Source organism: Salvelinus sp. IW2-2015, linkage group LG2 (genome assembly GCF_002910315.2).
Source record: "Salvelinus sp. IW2-2015 linkage group LG2, ASM291031v2, whole genome shotgun sequence".
In the NCBI taxonomy this organism is placed as follows: domain Eukaryota; kingdom Metazoa; phylum Chordata; class Actinopteri; order Salmoniformes; family Salmonidae; genus Salvelinus; species Salvelinus sp. IW2-2015.
The window spans coordinates 20,102,069-20,119,726 of NC_036839.1; the positions used below are offsets into that span (position 1 = coordinate 20,102,069).

The 17,658-nt window shown below is 44.3% G+C and overlaps 1 protein-coding gene across 1 annotated transcript in view; it reads right to left on the reverse strand.

Annotated features, from left to right (window-relative positions):
• Positions 1 to 1,185: 1,185 nt before the first annotated feature.
• rab3gap1 (RAB3 GTPase activating protein subunit 1) overlaps positions 1,186 to 17,658 on the reverse strand; it is a 42,630-nt gene continuing 26,157 nt past the window's right edge. Inside the window, exons 18-24 of the mRNA XM_024005469.2 lie at positions 15,824 to 15,961; positions 13,465 to 13,692; positions 11,682 to 11,778; positions 11,487 to 11,590; positions 11,143 to 11,258; positions 5,731 to 5,833; positions 1,186 to 1,975 (exon numbers count right to left, since the gene is read on the reverse strand). Coding sequence (XP_023861237.1) covers positions 1,730 to 1,975; positions 5,731 to 5,833; positions 11,143 to 11,258; positions 11,487 to 11,590; positions 11,682 to 11,778; positions 13,465 to 13,692; positions 15,824 to 15,961 — 1,032 coding nt within the window. The 3' untranslated portion in view covers positions 1,186 to 1,729. The remainder of the gene's footprint in view (positions 1,976 to 5,730; positions 5,834 to 11,142; positions 11,259 to 11,486; positions 11,591 to 11,681; positions 11,779 to 13,464; positions 13,693 to 15,823; positions 15,962 to 17,658) is intronic.

A 17,658-nucleotide genomic window follows, 5' to 3' on the forward strand; every position in this document is an offset into this window, starting at 1 on the left:
GTGACGTTAGCAACTCTGTTGGAGTTTACATTATAGGGAATAGGCTGGCTTGACGGGTCCTCCATATTACACCACAACCCGTAAAAACATTTTCTGACATGACATTCGGATTGCTGATCGGTTTTATGTAATAAAAACTTTAGGAAAGTGATGTGTAACTTTGCATTGGGACTTTTGTTGTGTACACTAATGCAAATCCATATAGTATGTTACGTTTATGCTACCTACCCTTTAAGATTGATACAAAAAGCATTACAAGAATATTGACGCCTTGATTTTGCCCAAAGTAACATTAAACTAAATGTGGTAAATTGATAATCACACTTTCTTTTACCTCAATGTCAACCTGTTTTGACATCGCATTGTTGTTTTTAGCTGTATACAGTAGATTATGTATTTGAGATGTTTTCAGTGTATTTTGAACGCTTTCAGACAATATGATTAATCGCAAATAAGAAAATAAGTGCACAAAATGTTAAATAGTTATACCAATAACAGATACCAATATTATACATTTTATTGTCGAATTAAAATGTTTATTTTTTACCAATGTAACAGGACTAAACTAGGAGAAATTTACAACCAACACCCACTTGACATGTACAGACTTTGGCTAGCTCCACAGTTTGAATCCACCCCCTCAGTCAATTACTGACAAAGTAGAAAAGTTGTCTGCATTGACTTAAGTAAAATTACTCAGCAATTTAACAATTAACAGCACTTAACATCCTTCTTCATAGAAACAGCACTAACAACATTAACTAGGACACCTTTCTCTCTGCTGCTATATGTAAGGCTACGTCTTTACAATGTAGAATATGTAATTGCACTTTCAACTAGGATTCAATATATTTAGGTGACAAGGGAAAACCTACGGTGATTGCATGTATATCAATAAGCATTATTATAGTGAGAAATGCTTTAAGAAGTGGTAACTAATTACTGTATACAGTACGAGCGCGATGGGCAGCGTGAGAGTGTCTGGGGCTACAGAACAGACAGAGCATTGTGAGCGCCTAAGAGATGATGGTCTTCAACCAATGACTGATTGGGTAACACTGGAGAGCCACAAACGATCACAATCAAGGGGCAGGGAAAAATACATGTTATGCTATTTAGCGTCCTAATATATTACCACTCAGGGAGATAGGTCAAGGGGAATATTCTTATCCCCCCCKKAAAAAATATTTTCACACAAGGGTACATTTATTTCCCCCTAGTATATTTTTTGTCAGAGCTACGCAACAAAAAAGCAAGAGATTTATTTTACTACACAACAGTCATAGTAAGCTCAGTTCCCAGTTGAATACAGTCTATTTTGCATTTAAACCCCAAATAACTGAATAGTCTAAATCAACAAATAGTCGTTGGTAGCCCTCCGGGAACCAACGAACAGTCTGACATGAGTCGCTGCACAGTGCGATGATTTCATAAGAAAGCGCTGCCTGCCAGCCCACCGTTCTGTTTCTCCGATCCTCCCAGGACACATTTGAGATGGCGCCAGCCCCGAGATGGGTGGAGCTTTCCGTCATGTYGCTTTGGAACAAACCATGGACTCGCCCATAGCTCCACCCATGATGAGATGCACACAGCCTTGATTGAGTCACTGACCAGAGATCCCAAATGCCCTCCTGACCTCCCACCAACACTCCCTGGTTCATCTTCCAGACTAGCCCCTCTCTCTCTCTCCATTTCCTTCCTTCTTTCTCTCGCTCTCCCTCTCTCGCTCTCAGAAGAAGGAGGTGTCGGATGAGAAGGCCCCAGCCAGCCTGAAGTCTTCTCTCATCAGGACACAGAAGAGACGCTGGGGGAGGGCCTTGGAGTAGGGCGCGGGCCGCGGGACACACGTACGCAGCAGGATCTCACGCCCTGCAGGGGGAGGGAAGTCTGGCACACTGGCACCTCCCATTGGCTTTTTGTCATCAGCTCCACCCCCACGTCCTGTGTCTTCATCCAATGGAGCCAAAAGGGCAGCCTGTGGGGGGGCGAGGCAGACAGATGGGAGGAGTCAACAGCTGCGTTTAGACAGACAGACCAATTCTAATACCACTAATTGGTATTTTGACCAATCAGATCAGCTCTGAAAATGATCTGATGGGATTGGTCAAAAGACCAATTAGTGGAAAAAAGACCAGATTTAGGCTGCCTGTCTAAATGCAAGTGGCTAAAATTCAGGTTGGCACAAAATTGAGTGGCTAACATTTAGGCTGGCACAAAATGGAGAATGTAGGGCCCAACACACAGTAGACTTTCTATAAAAGCCCAATAAAATGTGGAAACTAGAACACAATATATTTTTAGGCAGTCTAAGCAGAACCTTAACACATACTACACTTTTACAATGTGAGTATAACAGTGTGACACGCGAGACTGAGAAAAACATGCATACAACTCATTCTATCGCTTAATATTCTAAGTCGTGGGGGGAATGAAACAACCTCGACAGTGATCAGACCTGGCGCAAGTGAAAGCGGCTGGACTGGAAAACGACAGCAGCATGTTAACACAATCTATTTTTACTGAGCAGGAACAAATTACATAAATTAGAAGGCTGATTACAAATTAACAAATGCCTTCCCACATCTCCCAAACTATTGTCTAAGGCGAGGAAAGGAGAACACATTTAATGGATTGGAGCGATTCGGTGTGTGCTTCCAGATCAATGTATGCATTTGTTTTCAGTGGGGCACAGCATAGCCCTGGAGGGATGGCAACACAAGAAAGCTACGTGACGCTAAGATCTAAAGCCAAAAGGGATCAAACACACCACAGCAACCTCCAATACTTACATAGTAAACTAGCAGGCTAAAACTTGTATATAACTAACCAGACAGAAAAGAGCAACCTACCACTCCTGTGTACATACTAAACAGCAGGATACTGCTAACCTACTGTAATGTATACACTGAGTGTACAAAACATTAGGAACAAATTCCTAATATTGAGTTGCACCCCATTTTGCCCTCAGAATAGCCTCAATTCGTCAGGGCATGGACTATACAAGGTGTCGAAGGCGTTCCACAGGGATGCTGGCCCTTGTTGACAGCAACGCTTCCCCCAAATTGGCTGGATGTCCTTTGGGTGGTGGACCATTCATAATCAAATCTTATTGGTCGCATCCACATATTTAGTAGATGTTATTGTGGGTGTAGCGAAATGCTTGTGTTACTAGCTCCAACAGTGCAGTAGTATCTAACAACACACACAAATCTAAAAGTAAAAGAATGGAATTAAGAAATATAGAAATATTAGGATGAGCAATGTCGGAGTCCGGAGTATAATTATATATGTGATGGCATGTTTAGACATTATGTGGATAGAATATGTAGTATATCTGAAGAATAGGTAGGATTCTTGATATACATGGGAAACTGTTGAGCATGAAAAACCTAGCAGCTTTGTAGTTCTTGACAAATCGGTGCGCTTGGCACCTACTATCAAAGCCCGTTCAAAAGGCACTTAAATCTTTTGACTTCCCCACTCACCCCTGAATGGCACACATACACAATCCATGTCTCAATTGTCTCAAGGCTTGAAAATCCTTGTCTCCGCCCTTCATCTACACTGATTGAAGTGGATTTAACAAGTGACATCAATAAGGGATCATAGCTTTGAGCTGGATTCACTTGGTCAGTCTGTCATGAAAAGAGCAGGTGTTCCTAATGTTTTGTGCACTCAGTGTATAGAGACATACCACTCCTTAGTATACATACTAAACCAGCAGGCTAAAACTAGTCTATTATAAACCAACCTCCACATCCACCAGAAAACACTTGTTTATCAACGCAGACCCATCATCAGAGAATGAGAGCAAATGGACATACAACAAAAATAATTGATTAGAGCTACACTAACAGATAGGTGGTTAGAAGAATAGACGGAAGGGAGAAGGAGAAGAAGGTGGTTAGGTAAAAAGGTCAGGGGGAGGTTAAAAACACGGTAAGTGGCATCGCTTTAGGAACCCTGTGCTTCTCCATTGTGTTATGGAGGTCTGGYAATTGCAGCGGTTCACTCTTCCAAACCATTACCAGAGAAATAACTGTAATCTTTGTCTGTATCCCTCCCTCAGCTAGCCTGAACCTCAATGGCAGCACTGCTTGCAGGTAGAAAGAGGGAGAAGTCATCGTGGAGACGGGCATGGGGGGTGGATGGATGGACTGGGGGGGGTGGAGGCAGCTAGGGTGGGGGGGGTTGAACTAGGGGTGTAAAGGGGGGATAGGGAGGGTTGCTAGTGGTTACCTCATCACTGCTGTAGTCAGCGAGCTTGACATGGGTGAGGCAAGCAGCATTAGGAGACAAAAAAAAACACATAATACGATGGAGAGAACGAAAAAACATAAAATAAGAAACAGAAGAACAAACAACAAACCGACACAAAGTCAGGTGATTAAGAAGAGGATTAGGTTCTGCTTAAGACATGACATTCATCCCACCGAATGCATCACATGCAAAGCATACGCACTCAAGCCAGAGCAAGCGGCTTTGCAATCAGACAACAATCAAACTAGTACTCTAGTCTTGTACTGGTAACATGGGTAAGATGAGGGGCAGGACATCTCTCCTCCCTTCTATTCTTCTCTGTCTCTCTTTCCCTCGTTCCCAAGAAACTCACCTCATTTGATTGGCTGATGATTTCATCTGATTTACATGTGCTTGGGATAATTACTAGCTTTCTTTCGAGAGCTTGGCAAAACACAGGCTGTAATTTAACACTCCGACATCTTGCTGGGTAAAAAAATAAATAAAGTGATTGAGGGAGTGAGAGTTTGCTGGAATCTAACTATTTTCTCACACCGTTTCATCCTCCAACACAAGGCACAGGGGAGAGAGCCAAGACAAGCATTCATTCCCTGTTTGCATTTTACTAGCAATTATTCTAAGGAACAGATCTGGGACCAGGGACTGCATCTGTTGATGAACTCCGGAAGAAGACACATTTATTGGCTTTAACTAACTTTCACATTGAACAAACAAATGTATGCGTCGTTGGATGTGCCAAGACCAAACCAGGCTTTGTATTTCAATGTGTTACAGCCAAGCATACACTTACTTTCATAACCAATACAGGTGCAACGGTACAGCACAATGCGAGAGGTCATTGCAAGTGCCTTTTAACTGATCATCTCAGACTATTCAGTCGGAGTATACTCAGAAAGACATGCAGAACAGAATAGACAGTAATTTGGTCCAGGTGTTTGTCAAATCATATCAGACTGAATAAAACAAGACATGTGTTTAATTGTCCTTCTGCTAATCATAACAGAGGAAACTACAGAGCATGGATCTTTGTCTGTCAGATTGCACAAAGCGATTTTTTGACAGAAGTCTTTATCATACTTGGTATGAGTTGCATTATGTGATATGCAAGAAGAGTGACTTAACTTAAGCAATTAAACAGTTTAATAAAGCGGCAAGAAGAAAGTAGTGATAAGTGAACACATTAGAACAGAGTCCAGCAGCAGCATGCTTTTTGTTACTCAGGCAGCATGCCCAGGAGCCCCTCAGGGCCTGGAAGAAGGGTGGGGTTGTAGGAGGGGAATCAGTCAGGGGGAACATAACATCTTCTGCCTGGGCCATTGGACAGACAGCAGGTGAGCCGATAGTGGTGGCGGGATATCCTGTGATGCCAGGATTTAGGAAAGGCCCGAGTGTGAGATGGTGTGTATGTTTGTACAAGTGTGTGTGTGTGTGTTCTGGATGGTGGTGACAGTGTGAGATGGTGTGCTTTACCCTCTGAGCGCTGACAAACAGCTTGTGGATGATGCTGCCGGCTGGGCCGCGCCCTGCTCCGATCACAGACACCTCAGGCTCCTCCAGCAGAGAACTCACGAACCTGAGAGCGAGAAGAAGAGGAGATGGGGGAAGAGGTTCATTTCAGGGGAGCATAGTCAGAAAACACATGCAGGTATATTATATTTAAAAGACATGCAATTATACTTTTACCAACGGAATAACGAGAAGGGGTTGTAAKACTAGCTACAGTACACAACATGTGAAAACTACAGCCTTTTGGAACGCATCCCTCTCCCCTGACACAGCATCTCAGATACAAGACAGGACAGGCCATTCATTGTTGGAGAGAAAAGGGACAGGTTAGTGGCTGCATGGTGTTCCAGGCCAGCTCTGAGTGTCCTCAAAATTAGTCTGGCWCTGCCTGGTTCTACTGCCTGGGCCATCAGAGGCCCCTGGGACAAATTAACACTGGGGGCCTCCCTAATATAACCCCGTCTGTCTGTATATCTATGTTTCTCTCTCTCAATGCACCTGAACATCTGATACTGTACGTAAATCCCTAGACAGACAGACACACAGATGGATCTACATACTCTAGACACACTCACTTATTCACTCTCAAGATAGGCACACGCACACAAACACTATACTATGCTCCCTTATTACAATCTAAGCAGAGTGTGTGCCTGGGGAGAGGGTGGTGGAGTTTTAATATAGCACACAACACAGTACGTGTGTTTGCCCAACATTTATTAGCATCCCTACTCGAGCCCCCCCCCCCCCCCCACCCGAGCAGGGTGTATGATGAAATAAGAGCCGGCTTGTGATATTAATAAAGCGAGAAGGACGGGATGGAAGGTACACAAGAGGTACCCACTCCAATTCACATCCCGCCTCAACAGAGCCACAGATGACACAATCTCTATTGCACTCCACACCGCCCTCTCCCATCTGGACAAGAGGAACACCTATGTGAGAACGCTGTTCATCGACTACAGCTCATCGTTTAACACCATAGCGCCCTCCAAGCTCATCACTACGCTAAGGACTCTGGGACTGAACACTTCCCTCTGCAACTGGATCCTGGACATCCTGACAGTCCGCCCCCAGGTGGTGAGGGTAGGCAATGGGGATTTTCGCTATAAATCGACAGTTTCAATACCGGGAATAATTAATCTAACCAGAGAGTCCGGGGAAATACAGCAAAAATGTGCCCATTTAAAGCGTTCAAAACCAAGATATGGTGACTAAGCAAGGATTCTCCGCAAATAAGAGAGGTGCTGCGCCACCTTGTCAGCGCCACCATGTAAAGACTTCACAGAAAGTGAAACTGATATTTAGTAATGATAGAGTAATTGATTGGCAATTAAATTGTTGTGAATTGAGAAACAGGCCGTTCATAAATTCAGAGTGTTATCATGTTCCTCAATTAATTCAGCGCATTTCAACAGTTGAACCAGGCTACAGTATCTTGACACACAGCGGACCACCTGAGTAGGCTATAGCGTTGTCGGATCATACAAACTTTGTAACGGCAGTCAAACAAAAGTAAAATGACCAAAGTTGAAAGCTTGCTAGATACCTCCAACGAATGACAGAATATCTCCTATTTGGCAAAGTCAAGTTGATGATTATACAGACAGCAGATCAGCTCATGAATAACGGGGAGATGATGAGAGGGAACTGTTTAAATATCAAGGCATCTTAACAGGGACCAACTCTATTTATGCATTTTTTWAAAATCCATATCTACTCTCATACCGTTTGATGGTCACATTCTCTACCGAAGCTCTCATATGGGCAGCAATACGAGACAGAGCAGACATCTTATAGCGGTATTTTGACTTGCATAGGCGAGACATGCTTTGATAATGCAACCTATGGATTACAAAATAAGGTTAGGAATTTTCAAGCGAGACAGGAGTCAGGATTTTGTGTTTCAGTGAGATTGGGACAATAGAAAAATAACCTGGGGTCTATATAAGGCTACTACGTGAGTCAATAGATAAATAATACACTTGATTTAGGCTACATTATTGCATGCTAAATGTTTCTGATCAGTGATAGATGAGCAAATTAATAAATAAGCTACCAATTCCATTTGTCCAACCAGAGATCAATTAACCAAATATATAGACAGAGATTCAGTGAAACAAACTCACATTTGTTGATTATCAGACAAGTCAGAGGTTTTTGGTCAAGAGTAGGCCAGGTTACTACACGAGTGAAGGTCAAGGAGACTAGCATGTATAACATGCTAGCAAAATGTTCTGATCAGATAATATGCATTTGGGAAGTATTCAGAACCCTTGACTTTTACCACATTTTGTTACGTTTCAGCCTTACTCTAAAATGAATTAAATGTTTTTGCCCCGTCAATCAACACACATTAATCCATAACGACAAAGCAAAAACAGGTTTAGACATTTTTGCAAAAAAAATTAAATAATCACTTTTACATAAGTATTCAGACCCTTTACTCAGTACGTTGTATCTCAAAATCCTTGCAATGTGGTTAACCTTAATCTAAATTTTAAACTCTACCAGAGTGCCCTTAGATCATTTGAAAAGGCTGCACTTGACTGTTGCACTTGAATCATTCCCACAGTGAATTGCTAGGCCCGCTATGCTATGAAACCACACACTATTACAGAGACTTTGATATTACTGGCCGCAATTGATATGGTGAAAACAACGTATGGGGTGGGAGAAGTACAGAAACTCGCATCAATACCTTTGTCAGATAACACTGCTAAATGAAGAAATGACGCTATTGCTAGTAATCAAGAGAAAACTAACTGAATGACTCAAACTCCCCAGCTTATGCTCTCCAAATGTACGTTAGCCGTGAGGGCCGAGATGCCCACGAATTGACTTTTGTACGTCGGGGGTTGCTATTCACGAGGACATATAGTTCCGTCTCACGATTCCTGAGCATGAAACGGCACAGAGGATGTTCAGTGTGCTGCGTGGCTATATTGACGAAAAACAGATTCCATGAGATCGAATGGTGGGCTTTTGCACAGATGGGGCTCCATCTATGGCGGGACGGCAGGCAGGCCTCTGCACTCTAGTTATGAATGCGTCTCCCTCTGCCATATGGAAGCATTGTATGATACACCGAGAGAAACTGGCGGCAAAKGAGCTGAGCACAGAACTGAGATATACTGCAGCAGGTAACTTCAATGGTAAACTACATCAAACCATATCCACTGCACGCAGGCCTGTTCACAAAACTATGTGATATGGGATCAGAGCATGACAATGTTCTATTTCACACTGAGGATTGGTGGTTAGTAAGGGGGAGGGTTGAAAAGATTTTCACATTGACAGAGGAACTTCTGTCATTCACAATGGATGTAAAAAAGAAAAGAAAAAAAGACAACTTTCTGTGTAAAGTAAAATAAAATGTCACCTTGCCTATGCAATAGACATCTTAGAGAAACTGAAAGCAAGCATGCTGGGGAAATAAATAAAAAATTCTATAGATGCGTAAATGCATCAGTGGATTCAGAGGAAAGAATTCTTATTGGAGTCTTACAAAGGTCTTACTTATTGGAGAGCCTTCCCACAGCTGAGCATGTTTCTAACAGAAAACAGCATCAGTAAGTGAACTGGGAACTCAGAAATCTCAGACTTCTGACTTCAGTGCATTAAGGACAACTTGGAACAAGGGAAAAAAACTAGCTCTGACTGGGAAAAATCCTTTTGAACGGTCATCCAACTTGGGCCTCTTTCTAGAGCTCCGACCTGAAGATCACTGACGTCATGAATTGACCTCTAATTTTTCAGAGTTCCCAGTTATCTTGAAAGCACCATAAAACTCCTAGTACCCTTCGCCAGCTCAAATCTGTGTGAAGCTGGACTGAGTGCTCTCGTTTGCATTAAAACCAAAAATCGATCCAGGTTGGATGTGACAGCAGAGATGAGTTGCACACTGTCGACTACGACTCCTGACTTTGAGAAGCTCCGACGCGACATGCATCAAGCATACCCATCTCATTAGCGGTGGTGAGATAAGACATTATGTCAGACTAATTTGCAATTGACTGTCATAGCCCCACATTCAAAGTATGTGATGGTGAGTTAAGACAATCAGAATGTTAGAAATGTTTTTCAGTTGACTGCAACAGCCCCAAATAAAAGTAAAGTTAACATAGGCTGTTAATGACAAATTTTAGGGACTCCCTCGGACACCGCCTGTTATAGAGGTCCTGGATGGCAGGGAGCTCGGCCCCAGTGATGTACTGGTCCGTACGCGCTACCCTCTGTAGCGTCTTGCGGTCGGATGCCAAGCAGTTGTCATACCAAGCGGTGATGTAGCCAGTCAAGATGCTCTCAATAGCGCAGCTGTAGTACGTTTTGAGGATCTAAGGGGCCATGCCCAATCTTTTCAGCCTCTTGAGGGGGAAGAGGCATTATCGTGCCCTCTTCACGACTGTGTTGATGTGTGTGGACCATGATAGATCATTAGTGATGTGGATACGAGGAACTTGAAGCTCTCGACCCGCTCCACTACTGCCCTGTCGATGTGAATGGGGGCGTGCTCGGCCCTCCATTTCCTTTGTCTAGCTGACGGTGAGGGAGAGGTTGTTGTCCTCGCACCACCCTGCCAGGTCTCTGACGACCTCCTTATAGACGAGGGGTTCTCAAACTTGTTTAGCCCATGACCCCATTTTGATATCTGAAAATTCTCACGACCCCAACCATGTGAATTTTTTTTGTCATTAACAGCCTATGGTTGGGGTCGCGAGAGTTTGGGAACCCCTGCCCTATAAGGAGGTCGTCAGAGACCTGGCAGGGTGTGGCGAGGACAACAACCTCTCCCTCAAAAGTGTTATTACTTTTCTATTATTTTCTTTCTCTCTGCATTTTTGGGAAGGGCCCGTAAGGAAGCATTTCACTGTTAGCCTACGTCTGTTGTTTACAAAGCAGGTGATGAATAAAATGTTATTTGATTTGAGAGGACAAAAGAACAACAGAGGGGAAGGAGGAGTAGTGGCATGGAGGGTTGGTTAAAATGTGCCTGCTGGTTTCATCAGGAGTAGGGCTGGAGAGAATCTACAGGGAAGTTAAGAGCACTGTCTGAAAACCGAATCGATAACACTTAAGCTATTCATGGTTTCGATTGGTCTCACTTGCAAAAGAGATTTTATCTCAATAGAAATAGACCTGCATAGAAATAGATAGGTTTGAAGCAGTTGGATTGATTTCATTTAACTCCATAGGTATTTTTGTATCTCCGCAGATCTATCTGGCCCTACTGGTTAACATTAAATTACTTCTGGTAGCGCAGAGTGCTTGCAATGCCAGGAATGTATGCATGCCTAAGTCGCTTTGGATAAAAGTGTCTGCTAAATGGAATATATCCTTATTATTTCAGGGCGTGCGGCTTTTGTCCTACTGTACCTCTCCATATCCTCTGCGTTGTCGCCCTGCTCTGCCTTCCCGATGCCAAACTTGGCCTTCAGAGAGCGGGAGCGGGCAATGACCGTCTCCACTGCTATCAGCTGGGTAATCACGTCCTGTTGAAGGAAACAGACACATAGACACAGTTACTAGGGTGGATGAATTGGGAGTAGAAAAAAAGTATACTGTGGCTACCTTGCAGTCCAACCAATGGGTTAGAGGTAGAGGTTAGGGATTAGAGACTGTTGGGGAGAGATCATCAATCTTGCCAGGTCTCCCTTGAAAAACAGGATTTATCCTGGTAAGATAAAGGCTAGATGGAAAAAAAAGTTGTTTCCAGTCACCTCTAGTTTCTTGTAGTCTGGGCTGGGGTGGCGCAGCAGCTTGCTGGCATGAGAGGTGGCCTGCTGGATGGCCTTCCTAGCAGAAAGGATGTCCTCTACTGACTCTGTATGGGAGAGAAGAGAGGAAGTTGGTGAAATATGAGAGAGGGATAGATAAAGAGACAGACAGAGCAACAGGACCCTGCGGTCACTAACCCTCCTCCTTCTCCTTGAGGATGGCAGCATGGAGGATGCATGGCAGGAGATGGCGGGTCAGGTCTGCTGGCTTCTGTACCGCCAAGTAGTGCAGCACCTGGGGGGGAAGGGAAGAATATCAAAAGCAAATTCTCTCTCTCTCTTACAGCAATTATGATTCCAGAGGTTGTCAGGGACCCGGCAAGGTACTTGACATTTCCAAAGGCATTGTTCTTTTACAAAACTGGTTCATCGGCTTCTTTTGACTTATGGAGGCTGTCTGCCGCATAAACGCAATTGTGTTGGCGAGAGGCAGCGCTGCATTTTAATGACCCTCCTCTTTATACAACACAGGGTCATTCGTTATGTTGAGTGAGTCAGTGATGAGATTCCAGGAGCTCAATCTGATTTGGTATCCCTTAATAACACACAACCCTTCAGGCTCTCGTGCACAGGGAGAGAACAGGGATAGAAGGAAAGGCACAGTACAGCGCTCTTAAGTTGTCGCAGAGTGACCTTGTGGCGATGATCTTGACTGCAATCAGAGGACTGTGGAATATAGAAGCACACCTGTCATCTACCTACTTAAGAGGACAACTTACTGGAGCAGGAAGAAAAAATAAATAAATAAATATATAAATCAGCAGTAAATTAATTCCAAACTAAATTGTGCACCTGGAATTTCCCCAAAAGAGCCGGCTGGCGGCAGCCATACGGATGAAGGACGCAGCGCTATAGGCTAGATGACCGACCTTCACGGCCCGGCAAGGTTCCCCTGAACTCAGTTTAAACTCTCAGGGAGGGGACCCATGGCAGGGAGGGGAGGGACACCTTGTGTGTGTGTGTGTGTGTGTGTGTGTGTGTGTGTGTGTGTGTGTGTGTGTCTTGTAGCAGGGACACCTTGTGTTCTGACCTACTTCTACCAGCGCTGTGTGGTGATTGGCTGAAACAGGGACAAACAGAGAGAGGCAGAGTGTGTAGTGAACCTGGCAGTGTTTAGTTCTCTGGGCTGGCAGCAATGAGCTACAGAACAGGTGGAGGTGTCATTCACTGAGTCTCAATCTAGCAGTTCAAAGGGGGGGCCTTTTGAACTGCTAGTTATATTAAATCAGTCAGTGAATCACAATGCAAAATGGCTCTGGGTAAAAGTTGTTCTTAGGCACAACTTATCCTCCCCAAATCCTAAACTTGAGGGGAAAACCCCCAAAATGAGCTTATCCCCCCTTTTAGTTTTTCCTGGTCTGGTAACCAAAGACTCTGGAACTAACACGGTATGATGTGATTAATCAGTTGTAAAAAGGTTTAATAAGGGCTCTGATGGGACCAGAGTTTTTCTAAAAATCAGGTCACATGGTTTTAAAAACTCCTGGCCTTTGAGAGGATGAAAATCATGTCAAACTGCAGCAACCTTTATATTTTAAAGCTAGACTAAAAGGGGCGTTTTCATCTACACACACACACAGAGACACCAACATTATTGGACAATAGAACTCACAGGGCTGAGCTTGCTTCATGCAGGTCTGCTTTACGCAGGTCTGCATCGTGTAGGCCTGCACTACGCAACTATAGGCCTAATTTAAAAAAAAAAGACCTCACAGTCTATGTCAGATATTGAGTTTATTGATTCATTCCAGTTAATAATGTTGGATCGAAAATGTCTAGGTTGTCTAGTCACCCAAAGTTTGAATATAAACTAAATTGGATCCCATTCACATATTTTCAAAACCAAAAAAATTAGCTAGCTATAAAAACACAAAATGTTACCGGCCCTGCAATGCACAATACAATTCTTAAAGCTCAGTACCTTCTCCGCCTCCTTGGTGTCGTCAAACAGGCGTCTCTGTCTGCGAGCGGGGGTAATCTTGGCTGTGGCCCAGGCCTCCATCCACATGTTTCCCGGGATCTTCATCCTGGCACTCAAGTCACCCCTGACCACCGTGTCCCCGTTCTCGTCCACCACCTCCTCCTCAACGTAGTCCCTGGGTGAGTACCACCTCACAAAGTCCTCCAGGGTACAGCCAGGGTTCGCTGCCTAATATGGACACGGACAGACACAGGCTTGTTACTGTCACCGTCATAGCCAAGTCTTGTTCTCAAACCCCACAGATGTTCAAGGTTTTCAACTATATTCTAATCTTCCAAAGCATATATACGCACTCAAGAGAAGTCAAAAGTCTTCTAAAAAACCCTGGCGATAGTAGCAGAAAACACACATACATCTGGCTGATGTCATCGCCACCTCTAGTGCTTCAGCTCCACTCCAGAGCAGTGCTCGCTGTCTGTGAGCTCATGACTCAGAGACAGGTGATGATTCAGGTGTAGCAGACAGCATCAGTCTGTTAATGGCCCTCAGAGGGACTGAATCTGAATCAGAGTACCTGCTGCTGTGAAATAAATCAATGTCTCACTGTTTCCCTGCTTCCTCTGGAAACCAACCGACTGACCAACTGAACAAGAATAACTTTTGTGTGACCTTTCGCTGATGTGCGTTAGTGAGATTCAACACAGTCATTTCTCTCCTTCATTCACACTCCATAATTAATTAGAAGCCTGCCTTACTTCATTTCCTTTATTTTTTTTCTGTGGTAAGTTTCGTAGCGAGGAGACAGTTCCATTTCAGTGCAGCGGCAGTAGATGGATTGATGAGAAAGAGGATAAAGCGTGAATAACTGAGACAGGAGCTCCTCCGTAGCCTGGGGGTCCAGGGCAGGGGGCTTCTCCTCTACTGCAGTCCCCCTAAAGAAGGTGTGTGTGTGTGTGTGTGTGTGTGTGTGTGTGTGTGTGTGTGTGTGTGTGTGTGTGTGTGTGTGTGTGTGTGTGTGTGCATGCCGGGATTCGTGCGTGTGACATATTCAGTTGAAGAGGGGGAAGTTACGTAGTGCTTGGCTGTCATATTCCTAAGTCCCCACCATTCATCAGTGGTCCATCCTTGGCATTGCGCCTGCAGGGACCGGGATAATTAAAGCTAAAATGCCAGATTATGCTTGGCTAAGCACAATTACATACAGAGCAGGTCGGCCCTGACCATGAAACATTTTGAGGCCATTCCAACTCAACTATGGGCTCTGGCTGAATACACAACATTCTTCTTCCTCTAGTTTTTAACCCATCTCCCTCCTCCTCACGTCAGCTGTTGTCGGAGCTCAGAAAGAACAGAAGAAGAAGAGGTCGAGAACATACAACTAACTCCAAAGTAGAGCATTTAGTGGGCCAGCTAAAAACAGACCGGGGTAATGCAACAGAAAGTTGCAACTGTGCCCCCTGAAAGAACACTATTTGTCAACGTTTGTTACTGTTGGGAACAAAGGGGTCGAGCCTGAAGTCCCATCAGAGAAGTTTAAAGATAATGACCTGAAGTTCTGAACCTCTTGAATCCAACAGCTTGGAGTTGGCAGGTGTGGCTGCACTCTACTCAGCAGAAAAATGGGGTACGTTTCACTGTATTCATTGCACAATAAGGTGACCATAGAGATTAATGAAGCTTCCTTTAGCCTGAGTCCATTCTTTTTTTAAAGGGACAACTATTAAATGTAACTTGATGAAATTAATTTGAGACACATAGCAGGATTGTAAAGAGCTTTGTAGATTTGTCTGCATGACGAAGGAAATTTACATGAATCATCAAAAGCATTTGTGTGTTCAACCTTCTATCAACTAATACTTTTACAGGCATAACATCAACGACTACTATTCAATAATTCAACACGACGGAGGCTTATTTTCTAAATGGAAATTATTTGAAGCACTAAAACAGAAATCTATACAGTACATCAGCTCTCAAAGACCTCTTCACATGTCCAAATCCACACACCTCACGCTTTCTAATAAGAAAGAAGCCTTTCAATGATATTAATAACACAATTAGCATGCCCTCCACTATGCCACCGTGTGAGACGAGGGAGGCAGAGAGACTGTGAGAATCAAATCAAACGCCCCCCAGTCTGACACATTGACTGACTGAGGACGGAGAACACTAATAGGCTCCTGTGCCACTCACCCAGTCTGGGTATCAGTGAGAGTGAGTGTGCCTCTCTCTGTGTATGTTTCTCTGGGTTTGTGTGTGCCAGCATTCATTTCAGGGCGTGTGTGTGTGTATGTGTAAAATACGTGTGTGTGTGTGTGTGTGTAAAATATATATGTCAGGGTGGGGTATGTGTCCTCACCTTAAAAGACTCCATGTCTGAGAGCAGACAGGCACTCTGCATGCGGGCGCGGAGGTGGGCACCCTCGGCTGACGTGCCTAGTTTGGCCAATACCTCCGACTGCTCCTCTAGAAGGTCTTCTGTCATGGGCGCTGGCTCCTGGGGAGTGGGGAGGAGGACACTCAGGGTTTCTGTGTTTTATGGGTTTTAGTGTGTGCATGAAGAAGCACGTGTGTGTGGATTGGTTTCCGACACACAAGGAAGCCAGAAACTGACCCCTTAAGTTGATCCATAAGGTCTGTATGTTACAGTACTTATTAGTGTGTGAGAGACATGCTGCAGTGACAAGGATTGGCCCGGTCATTCACTCTGAGGAGAACAGAGGAGAACAGAGGAGACAGCTCGTCATGTTCATTAGCAACCTGTGGAACAACGGAACACTTGGGGTACCGCCAACCCCATGCCAAAACAACCACAACGCCCTGCCAATCTCCCATCAGCTCCAGCTAATGAACACTGGTTCTATCTTGTAGAGCAATGTCCACAGTCCTGTCTAGTGTCCAAGTTGCTGAAGGGCAACTGAACACTGCATAATGTTCGCTAAGGTCGGACTCGGTTCCACCACTGGCAAAGTCAGTCATGATCACCGGCCAATCAGGTGCATAGCGAAAATTGTTATGCACCTATTTGAATGAGCAAGAAAGACTGATTACATGTAGAGGTAGGTGGTGGTTGGCCAAACTCCGCTTGCTTGATGAGTAACCTTGCTTGAGACTCTGGAACTTGAGTTAGCCAGGGCTTTAGCTCAGAGGACTAACATTGTCTTGAGTCACACAGATTACCCAGTAGGTTTGTTATGTACAAAATAATCACTATTGTTCAGATAAACCTGCTAAAGAAGAGTCCCTAATTTCATAGAATCCTGATTCTGCTCCCTGGCTTGTAATAACTCCCTAATAGCCATTACTTATACATTCTATAACCTGCTTTAATTGGCCATTCCTGCCTTTTGCATTGCTGCCATTATGCAACTGTTTTCCAGCACAAAGCAGGCTTATATAACAATGGGCTCGATACAACACCCAAAGGATTTCTGAGCGGAAGTAGCCCAATGTAAGGCTGCTGTACCTACCTTTTTAAACAACAACCGCATACCTCTAAATGCAGAAGGCCACACCATGCAATCATGAATGGAAAAGGGGGGGGGGGCAGAATCCAACTGTGCCTTTCTTTCTTTACCATCACAGCCTCTAATGCATTCTACCCAGTGGGCTCAGACTGACTAATGCACAGTCGGGTCTGGGAGAAAGAAAAGACTAAAAGCCTGTCCCCTCCTGAGCAAGTTTCTAATGAAATAAAGAAAGACCTGAGTCAGAGGGGACCATTAGCTGCGGCTCGAGAGATCCGCATCCTAAATTGCACCCCATTCCCATATATAGTGCACTACTTTTGACCAGAGCCCTATGGGCCTTGCCCCTTGTCAAAAGTAGTGCACCATATACAGTATAGTATGCTATTTAGGACGCGGACAGTGTGGAGAATACAAACAGGGCAGACAGGAGCGGCGATCAAAAAACACTTTACCCAGACTAATTAAAACTAGGGAAGGAAGGTGAGAATGCCGAGCAGAGCATGAGTAGTAGTGGAGCAGAGGCATCCACCTCATTACAAATAGTGGCAATGCCATGAATCTAAAACACCCATCTCTGCCTACCCCTGTCCTCCCCTTCTACCCTGCCCCTGCTGTTTAAAAGTTCGACAGAGAGGGAGAAAGAGAAAAGAGGGAGTGCGGGAGAGAAAGAGAGAGAAAGAGAGCGAGAGAGAGATTGACAGGGGTGTCAGAGAGGAAATGGTTG